Raw genomic sequence first — 11,104 nt, 5'->3', positions numbered from 1 at the left:
AGAGAAGAGAAGAGAAGAGAAGAGAAGAGAAGAGAAGAGAAGAGAAGAGAAGAGAAGAGAAGAGAAGAGAAGAGAAGAGAAGAGAAGAGAAATTGGCTGGCTCTTCTTACTGCATGCTTTCTCTGGAATGCACTGGGTTTTATCTGGTCGGTGAAGGACAGTTCCACTCTTGCACACGCAGTCTTCTCTTAAGTTCACACACGGAGCGTGTCCATAAAACCACTTGTTCAGACAGGTTCTTGCTTCACAAGGGCGCACACAGGGCTGGTATTCCTTCCCCTCGGGACAACTCAGAGCTAAGACCAAGAGAGGACAGAATGCACAAAAGACAAAAGAAACCCATTTGAATTCTGCTAAAAGAAAAAAGATGTTAGTTGTTTTTCTAAAAGTACACTTTGCAAATTTTCATCTCTTCAAAGTGCACTTTCCACTGCTTCTGTAAATCAGAAACAAAACCATCAATGGGTACTGTTTAGATTCTTGCAGGTGTCCATCTAGTATTAGATTTCATGGTTGAAAAATTACATATCAAACAAATAGAACCATGGAGCAGGCTACCGTTGGGCTTGTGTAAATACAGTCTGCTCTTTCAAAGTTACTGCTCTGTGCAGGGAGAAGCGCTATATCCTGACTCAAAATAAATGTGAAAACCCTTTAAATATGTTATGCAACTAAGACATAAATAAGAAAAATGCATGTTTAGACTCAGTCTTTCACTGCCAGATGAAATATATTGCTGAGAAGTTTCTAAGGGATGTTTCAGGAAATTCTTGTTGATTTTCATTGATCTTTAAAAAGTCATACTGTTAAAAAATGAATATTCAGCCCATGGGAAGTATAAATTGATACGATCTCAGCAGAGACAACTTGACAGTGCCTCACGAAATTGAAGATGGCATGCATTCCAGACGAGTCAGCAGAGCTGTTCTTGAATAATTATTAGCTTGGTGAAGAGGAATGGGGGACAGGGATAGGCAAAAGGCACACAGGAACTCTGTAACTTTTACTTCGCAAGTTAGGTGATGTACCCTGTGTTTGTGACATATTATTTTTGTGCACATTTTATGCTCAATAAAGTATTTTGTGATTGAAAATAAAGAGGATAAATGAGTAAATTTAATGGTTGGAAATTACCATTTAGTTGCTAGTTACTCACAGCAGTAATCGGGAGTCCTCCACTGGATACAGATGTCAAACTTGCTGCACAAGGCCACATATGCAGAAAGCGCATCACACTCATACTTCCAGAAATAGGTGTAGTTGATCCACATCTTTTCACAAAAGTCCTGTGGGGAAACCTAAAGATACATTTTGTCTCAGTTAACTAAGACATAACTAAGTCGGGTAACTTATGTTGTTTTATTTTATTAATTTTGCGGAGTTTTTTTGTTTGAGACTGGGTCTCATTATGTATTTCAAACTACGCTTTAACTCACTATGTATGTAGCCCAGGCTGACTTTAAACTCAAGGTGATCCTCCTGCTTCAGAGTCTCCAGGGTTGGGATTACAAGCATGTGCCACCATACCTGGCTGACGTTTTAATTTTTTAAAGACCTTAAACTACAATATTTGGAAAATCAAAGAGGAACAAGTTAATATTCCTTATAGTTCCTCTTAGACCTCAGATTTTCAAAAGTCCATACACTAGATAACATCTCTGAATTTATATTGTATCTATAGATAACTAATAGTTATTTATCTATAACTATTACCTGTACTAAATTATATAAGTCATTCAATAAAGATAGAAAAGAAGCAGAAGTGAAATAAATCAGACCCACATGTTTAAATATTGTATTGTGTCCCTAATATAAGACCCTGGAAGAATAAATAAAATCTGAAAGGTATAATAAATAGAGTAAAGCAGAAAGAAACTGAACATAAAAAATAACAGCAAAGATGAGGGAAAGGAGAAAAGATAAAAAAGAGGAAGGGGGAAAATCATGCAAATATATATACAGGATAGCTGAGATATTTGTACCACTAATTTGATCCATCCTTTGAAAATGGCAATTAATGTTTAAAATTTTCACTTTGACTAACTCTATATATATAATTATATGTAAGCTGAGCAACTACATCAACGACAGCAACGTCAATACAAATCAGTGGTTGAATATCTTTCATCTTGTTCTTCTAAATGTATACCATTTCTAAGGTCTTATCAATTACAATCATATTCACTTTAAAATCGATTAAAAATATAAAAAGTAAAAAGAACAAGAAAAAAAAAAAGCAGAGTATGTCAGGCCCAGCAAAAATCCATGTCTGATATGTTTTGGGCTACAACTGTCCCTTCTATACAATGAGTAACAGTCCAACCTATTATAGATAAAACAGAAAGCTTCCAAAGCATTCTCTAATGGTACACTATCACCCACTAAACCAATTTATAAATTCTTCTCAAAAATTGCATTTATATTGCCTGTTGGCTGCATAAGTTATAATTCAGCATGCTTCAACTTAGACTCACTTTCTTCCTACCAGCTATGCTCCATTTTGCTCTAGAGACAACGTAATTGTCTCTCCACTCATGTACATTTTGGTGCAAAATTTGGAGCTGCTCTCATCGGAGTGCACCTGCTTCTCTAGGGCCTACACTGTACCTGTCTGTAAGGAGGGGCGAGAAGTCTACCTATAGGACAGGTGGCTTCATCAAGTCTGCCTCACGTGTGTGCGTGTGGAGGAATGTGCTCCCCTCTCTGTTGCAGACCATGCCTATCCAGGCCTTGCCCTGGAGATCAAGCGCACCATTTCCAGTCCCTCCACCCTTCTAAGTGTATCTCCCAGGGCTGAATGAGCGAAATAGATATCCTGCAGCACCCAGTGCTCTGTGCCATGAAAGAAGCACAGATTTTAATGTGGTTTTCCAGACGATGTTGTTTTGACCCAGTTTCAATGTCACAGCCAGATACCTTTTATTTAGTTTACCTTCTTAAAAAGCCAAGCAAATCAACATGCTTATCTGTTTTCCTATGTGGAAAAATTATCCATCCTAACTATAAAAACACTGGTAGGGCCAGCCAGATAGCTCAGTGGATTTAGTGCCTGCTTAGGCAGACACAGGGGCTGGGGATCTTAGTGCTGAGACAGCTACTAAGACTGGGCATGGTGGCACGCACCTGTGATCCCAGCACTTGGGAGGCTAAAAACCAGAAAGAATCACTACAAGTCTGATCTGTGTAGTGAGACCCGATGGACCCTGTACTAAATACATAAAAAAATAAAAAATAAAAACACAGGTAGTACCTTCCCCCCAATTAAACTATTTTAATCTATGAAGCAGATCAAGTTATTAGAATATGTTATTAGATAATTACAAATGTGTGCTAATGTTCGATTCTTCCTATAGATCTACACTTCAGGCTTCTTTTCTTTTGTCATCAAATTCACCAGGAAAATTCTAAGCTAAAAAGCTGATTCCATCACAAACTAAGTGGTACCTTGTGCTGCCTTGCTGAGCTTCGAATACCAAAGGTGAAAAGTTTCCTGATTGAGTCAACCTTCTGAGTTCCCAGTTAAATATCCAATATTCAAAATTTGTGGTACTTTAAAAAATTGGTTAGAATGATCACAGAAAGCATTAAAATATATTTTGCTTCTTATTTTTATGTGTGTGCATTTTTAAACATTTTAATGGTGAAAAGTTATTTTCACCCAAATCTCAAAGTAAGCTGAACCTGCAGAAAAATAGGACAGCACTTTCACTTCAGGACTTCAAGCTCCTCCAGGTTTTCCTCAGGAAATTTGCAGGGCAGGCTGTCAATGGAGGCTGCACTCCTCCAGCTAGCACAGGTGAGCACAGGGATCTCCTTCCTGACTTGAGAGTGCTCTCGCTCTCCTTCATCTTCTCTATGGAGGCCACAAATATGTGGCCACGAATTGCTTCAATATTTTCTTGCATCGCCTTTTACACCAAATGTTGTCTTGCAAGTATTTTTTTCTCTGTTTATATCTCCCTTCCTCAGCCTTGTCTTCTGGAAAAATCATTCTACTTCTAAAACAGTTCAACCTTTAGCCTTGGTGAACTATTTCTTCCAAAGTTGGACTCTTATGCACCGTTCTATTGTGTGCTACAGTATATCAGTTTACTGAGTTTCTTACATCTAGATTCCTTGAGGTCAAAGGGAAGGTCTTATTTGGATATCTCAGAAGCCTAACAGAGGGTCTCGTATGCCCCAAGTACTCACTAACCTTCAGTTAAATGATTTATGATATCCTGTTTGTCCTTACTTCTTTTTTTTTTTTTCTTTTGTATTTGGTGGCCAGCTCAGTCCGCCCTGGGGATGGGGCTGGTGCAGCACATGGTGCCAAGAATCGAACCACAGCCACTGCGCTTTGTCTAAGTTTGCCTAAAGCAGGCACTTGACTGCTGAGCTATCTCACTGGCCCCTGTCCTTACTTCTAATACTGGACCACTTTTAAATGATATATATTACTTATATACATACTGATCATTTGAACTACAAACATTAGAAAATAATAAAATCAATTATATTGAATGTATGACAGATACTCTCCTAAGTACACACTTAAGAAGCCAGAGTCAGAAGAGAATGATGGGGGCTTCCAAGCTTTGGCTTCTATACTTAGTTCCCAAGTACCATTGATTTCTTTCTCCCGGAGGCTTTTATTTGAAGAAACAAATTGGATTTTTGAAAGCTATAGCTATGGTTTCAACCAAACACAGGAGGAAAAAAGGTAATTATCATTTCTATCTCTGAAAAATCTATAAACAGTAAGCAATTGAGAAATTTGAAACATACTGACAGGAGGTTTGTAGATAAACTATTTTCAGTAGAAAAATATCATGGCAAGAACAAGAATTGGCTTTTATTCTCGACATGTCTAACATGACAGCTCTTATTTAGGGTTGCTTTTGACTCACTTTCTTATGACATGGAACGAAGGCTTCTCTATTGAGCAACTCAATGCAGCGACTGCAATCATGTTCAGTACAGTTCCTAACAGGCCTTCTCATTGTGACTTCAAAGGTTTTCTCAATTTCCCAGCTCTCGATAAACAACCCTATGTCCTCCATGTTCGTAATGACCGTGCCATTTTGCATCCTCAGGTCATCATCCGGATCTTCATTACAACTTCCTAAAAAGAATATGAGACATCGAAAAGGAGAAATTTTTTCACTTATACCCAACATAATCAGCACAACTAAATCACCTTACTAATTGATTTTCAGTGACTTGCTTACCAAATGGAGTGTCAAATTCATGGATCATTTTAGTTTATTGCTGTATTATGTCTGACTCTGTTATCCTAGTATAGGATTTTCTTAGCCAATAAAGAAAGAAATCAGAAAGAAAGCATAAAGATGTTTGAAGAGATTATAGCAAACTACAATGAAGGAGATTAATTCTGCTCCCACACTGTGCCATTACTACCAACATCTCTTCTAACCCAAGAATTCATTATTGAAGCATGGTAAGATATTTTCCAAAGTAGTTTGCATTGAGTAATGGATGCCCAGCTCCCATCTCTCCTTTGCTCCTGGAAAACTCTATCTGAAAACATTAAACCACAGCTCTGTTTCAGGAACTGTGCCTGCCCTGTGCCCTAGTCATGCCAACACTCCTGGTGAGGGCATGATTGGTATAAAGTGAGTCCCTACACTCTTGTAATTAGCAGCTGTTATAGGTAATTCAGGTGTGCACTGAACATCTCATAGCTGTTATGTAGATGTACAGATTCGTTTAACCCACCATTGACAGGCTTAGGACCTGAACTAGAGATTCTAGGTCACAGACCACTTCCTTTTGCTAGGTGAGCAGCCCTCTTGATGGCTACGAAGTCTTGATCTGCTGCACACTCTACCTTCCTTGAAGAAGGCCACACTGAGGATGAGCTTACTCCTTGTTTTTTTAAGTATAAAATCAAGAGAAGCACAAAGAAAGTGATCCAGGGCTGGGGGACAGCTCAGCAGTTTATGCGTCTGCTTGACAAGCAGAAAAACTCAGGTTCGAACCCCAGTACTGCATGCCATGCAGGGCCCAGAACCCCGGTGTAGTGGTGCACACCTGTAATCCCAGAACTGAGGCTGAGACAGGAGTATCACTACAAATCCAAGCTGCATAGTGAGACCCTGTAGCAGATAGATAGATAGATAGATAGATAGATAGATAGATAGATAGATAGATAGATAAATATTTTTTAAACAATTTAAAAAAGAAATAGATCCAGAAACCTGAGTATATTTTGCCTGAATCACACACTATACTAACACATCATTTTTTAATTCCTAAGAATTAAAAATTAAAAGAATTAATCAATTTAATACGTATAAAGTATAGGTATTAAAAATGTCATCAAGTATCACATATTAATCCTCAAGCAATTACATCAGGTTGAATAGATTATTCCTGCTGCAGATAGCTCAGCCTTGTTAAAAAAAAAAAAGACACTGAATGCAATTTTTAAAAAATAATAATTATACAGAAAATCAACTATGAATTTTGTAAAGTCCAAACTTTTGTCGGCAAAGAGAATTTCTTTTTGTGAAGAGGCGCTTTCATCGCAACTCTAGCCGCCACCCCGCAGACTTCAGTGCTTTATCAAATAAGATGTCAGCAAAGGCTTCCCATTCCAGGTCCACATTCACTGGAGTCTCCCTTCTGCGCACTAGAACATTCTCAGCTAGCAGCCACCCTAACAGCCCTGACAGAACTCAGATGCTCCTTTGAGTGGACACCCTGCTCCTGCTGTGGAAGTCGTAGAGTTTAGGCAGTGGCCCTCGGTTAGTCAACAGATAATCATACCTTAAAATCAGCTGGCTTTGGCTCCCTAAAAGGAAATGCTGTAGGCCAGAAAAATCAACCACAGACAGCAAACAGAAGCCATACCATGGGGCAAAACCTGTACTCCAAAAGCCAGAGGCATTACCCAGTAATAACTCTTGAATTATTATGCATATTCTTATGCATACGCAATAACAATTATTTTCACATGGATAACTTTAAGTAGCCATTGAAGTTTTTGCTGTTTACCATACTCTAAATAGGCAAAAAAAAAAAAACATGCAAATCATTTTTAGTATAATTTTCCACTAACTATTTATGATAAAAGAAAAAATGTGAAAAAATGAAAAATGTGAAGATTTCATATACTTGCTGAGGGCAAAGTCTTAGCTGTCCTCATTTTGGACATTTCAACATCAAACATAATGTCAGATGAGAAAGTACGTATGAACTTTTATTTAATATTTAGTGAGGTTTAAATAATTATATATTTTATGAACTAATATTTCTTGACTATATATTAAGTAACATAGTCAGTGTCTTACATTAGCTTCCATATCTAATCCTAAGAAATTCTTAAATTCTTATTTAATATGTAATAATATTTATGTTAATGAGATTCAATATAGTGATTCCATCGCTACAAGTATGTGCATTGCGTAATGATTCTGAAAGCTAGTATTACTGTCCCTATTTAAAAGCGAGGCAAGTGATGTTCTTTCAAGATTACAGAGCTGAAAGTGTCACTGACAGTTAAATATAGCTTATGTTCAACTCTCCAGGACAAACCAGAGCAATTATTTTTAAATTTTGTTGTAAAACAAAAATATTTCTAGTTTGTTTCCTTTCATTTATAACTCTTCATAGGTCTATGGAATATACTAAAATATTAAACCTGGCGTAAAGATATGTATGAGCTGTATACTTCAAAACAAAATGGGAACAATTCAAACATTGTATTCTTTCCCTTATTTAGCTTTCCCTTATTTTAATCTATAAATAAATAAGATGATTTAAGTTTTTATCATCATTGATACTACACTAAAGATCATGATAGTAATAGTGCTAAGCACACATTTCATAAATTAAACTACTTCTTACTTCCTCGTTTTTTATTGGATACCATCAGTTTCCTCCATAGTCACATGGTGAGCAGAAAGTTAGTATCACATCCCAAATCTAAAAAGCAGGCCAGTAAGGTACAAAACAATTTGTAAGCAGGGGAAAAATATTAGAGGAAAATAGAGATTGGAAGATCAGCACTCACCACAAAGTCCTTCTGTGTGGGAAGACAAATTAAATTGAAAGCTAAAGTGAATGTCCATGATGCCTGTAAGATGAGCCCATTTTATGATTAATCCGGCTGGAGTGGTAATCACGTACATCGTACCAGAATCCTCTATGGACAGTTCCTCACTTGAAAAGGGCAAAGGCACAACAATAGAATCCACTTCTACCTAGAGTGACCCAAACAAAACAGTTAGGAAACTGCTTAACATGCACTTATTAAAACTAGGCCACAGAGCCTGCTTTTTCTGATTTAATATAAAGTTTAATTTTTTCTAGTGTTCCTACAGATTTTCATAATTTTAAGCTTTTTTATTTTGTTGTTACTTGCTATATTCAATATTCTCACTTCACTGCATTTTGTTTTTCTTCAAACTTCTTTGTTATTTAGTCTTTTGGGTCTGTTTCCCTTACTATGTGATGACCTCTGAATTTAAGAGAATGAAGTTATTTTCAGGATGTTTCCTTTCCATGATCTTCTAAATCATTGTTTGCTTAACTATAACAATGATCATAATGATCTTCTGTCAAACTTGGTAAAGATTAAGATTCCCAGCAATTCTACTTCCTGGTTTGGATTGGGCTCTCAATTGTATTTGTATTATGTCCACGTAGCTAGGTTAACGGAGGCAGTCAAGGAGTACACTTTGAAAAACAGTGCTTTAACCACGGCCGTGAATGGAGCCATGAGCTATAACAGCTGTAAATTTTTCAAATGACATCTCACCAAACACCCAATTTCTCATCTTTGTATCTTGCTCATACTGTCGCCGTAAGCTGAGACATCATTACTTCCCCTTTTTCCTCTGTCTATTCATTCTCTATGATTTACTTCATGCTTAACTGCTCCAAAAAGACTTCTTTGATCTCTCTATAACCACGCTGATTGAAATTCTATCGGTGTGCTTAATACAAACCCCAACACAGGTAGAGTTACTTGAGCTCATAGCCTATGTTTTATCATGTAAATTCTCAATAAATATTTTAAATAATCAATTATTAATTGAAGATGTGGTTAGTGATTGGCCAGGACAAGTTTATCTGAGTACAAAAATGATTCCGTCTTCCCTAATGCTCGAAATAAGGATATTGACCATCTACTTCCTGTTAATACATCAACTTCATCAAAATCAAAGTATAACAAATGTATATCAAAAATGTACCTTATTCGTATTTTTTAGATTTTATGTAAAACTTTATAGTATATTATATATAGATATCCAATATATATCTTAGGATCATTTTAATACTATTATCTCCAGGCTAGAGTCTATGGACCTTGGGCTAATAATTATTTCCATAAAGCATATAACATCTCAGCCAGCTTAAGTACAATCTTGACACATTTTTTGTTTACTTTAGAGAAAACCATTTGCATCTGTGTGGAGCACCCAGCTCACAACTCACTCCTGTTTGGTAAACCTCCGTTCCCTTGGGATGAAGATTTTCCTATAAAACCAAATGGCTCCTGTCAAAAATTTTTAAACAACGTGTTGACTTTCTTCAGCATTTTACACCAGAATCAAATACTTCATTCTTTTTCTTAGTTAATTCATCACTTATTCACCAAAAAATTAATGATACCAACACTTCAAAACCAGGTCTTCGCTCAGTCCTCTTAGCGCGGCTCCCTCCTGGTTGTCTTGGGTACAGCTCTTTCCAACATTACGGACTGTCCTCTTCATAGTATTTACACTTGCACTCAGAACACAAGCACCAGCTCTGGTATGCAGAAGCGTGGCCACTCACTTTATCTGAGTGGGCACCAGCACGCTGAGTGAGGTCCTTACAGTTAGCCTTACCGAGGAGACATATTCTCAACATCAGGCACAACAGTAAACATAAAAGTGTAGCACAAAAACACATTTTTATACTTTTCATTAAAAGAATGATTGGCCACTAGAATAATGAAACTGTACTTATATGCTCAATTTTCTTGATTTTAGAAAATACTTGTTCTATATAATTTCTTCTTTTCATCTTTATGAAGATGATTTTTAATTTTGTGTTCTTACCTTTCTCTCTAATCTATTGACAAGTATTTTATGTATAGATGTTGTCACATTTAACTTCTTAGAACAAAGTCCAGAAATCCTTCCAGAAGAAGCCTGAATATGAAAAAAAATAAAACTTTATGGAGATGAACATAATTATATGGTAAACAATGAATTTATTAAAGAATTTGCAAATACTCACTAGCTTTTTAAATGAGTTTCCATTCTGGAAGAAATAAAGAAACATTTTCAAAAGAAGCACATTATATAGATTTTTTAAATGTAACTTGGATTAATATTCTTTGTTTCTAAACATATTTACATTCAACTTTCTTGGTCTGAATAACAAATCAAGCTCAGTGAGTTTTTGAGCACCTCTTTACACATAGTCTTAGAAGCCATGATGTGATAATATATATCAACTATAGATTTATGAAGAAATGTTCACAAAAACAGATTTTGGCCTACCTGATTCACGGAACATTTTTCAATATGAACAACTATAATTTCCCCAGGGATTCTTACTAATATATAAGAAGCCATACTATATAATGCAGCATTGTTTCCATCAAATGTAATAATGCTCAGTTCTGACAACATGGAACACCGACCTAAGATAGAATGGTGGAGAGTGGATTTAGTCCATTGATTAACTACTGACATTTTTAGTACTAATTGGTCTTTTTAAAAGAATCTTCTACATTAAATTTATGATAGAATGGTGGAGAGTGGATTTAGTCCATTGATTAACTACTGGCATTTTTAGTACTAATTGGTCTTTTTAAAAGAATCTTCTACACTAAATTTATGTTTGACAGGAAACAGCTAAAAAGGTCATGCACTGTGGACTAAAGTCTTACATTAATGAACAAAGCTCAAAAACAAGGCAACAACTTAGGTATAATGAGATGAAGCTTCAAAAAAATAATAAGCTCTCTGATGAAAAATTAGTCACTCCACAAGAAGAGCAAACTAAGGCAATGGTCCTGAGAAACATCAGCAGGGTTTTGAAACTAGCAGTGAATTGGTAGGATTCTCACCCTGACTACCTATATATGCTGTTACCTGTGAAC

The 11,104-nt window shown here is 36.3% G+C and overlaps 1 protein-coding gene across 1 annotated transcript in view; it reads right to left on the bottom strand.

Annotated features, from left to right (window-relative positions):
• Otogl (otogelin like) overlaps window positions 1-11,104 on the bottom strand; it is a 162,193-nt gene that overhangs the window by 21,163 nt on the left and 129,926 nt on the right. The window contains exons 39-45 of the mRNA XM_004623891.2: window positions 10,500-10,642; window positions 10,234-10,257; window positions 10,053-10,145; window positions 8,018-8,207; window positions 4,890-5,104; window positions 1,157-1,298; window positions 111-296 (exon numbers count right to left, since the gene is read on the bottom strand). Of these exons, the coding sequence (XP_004623948.1) occupies window positions 111-296; window positions 1,157-1,298; window positions 4,890-5,104; window positions 8,018-8,207; window positions 10,053-10,145; window positions 10,234-10,257; window positions 10,500-10,642 (993 nt within the window). The remainder of the gene's footprint in view (window positions 1-110; window positions 297-1,156; window positions 1,299-4,889; window positions 5,105-8,017; window positions 8,208-10,052; window positions 10,146-10,233; window positions 10,258-10,499; window positions 10,643-11,104) is intronic.

Source organism: Octodon degus, unplaced genomic scaffold, assembly GCF_000260255.1.
Source record: "Octodon degus isolate 3935 unplaced genomic scaffold, OctDeg1.0 scaffold00004, whole genome shotgun sequence".
Taxonomy (NCBI): domain Eukaryota; kingdom Metazoa; phylum Chordata; class Mammalia; order Rodentia; family Octodontidae; genus Octodon; species Octodon degus.
The sequence above is the reverse complement of the archived record's forward strand: the minus strand, read 5'-3'. Positions and strand labels throughout refer to the sequence as shown.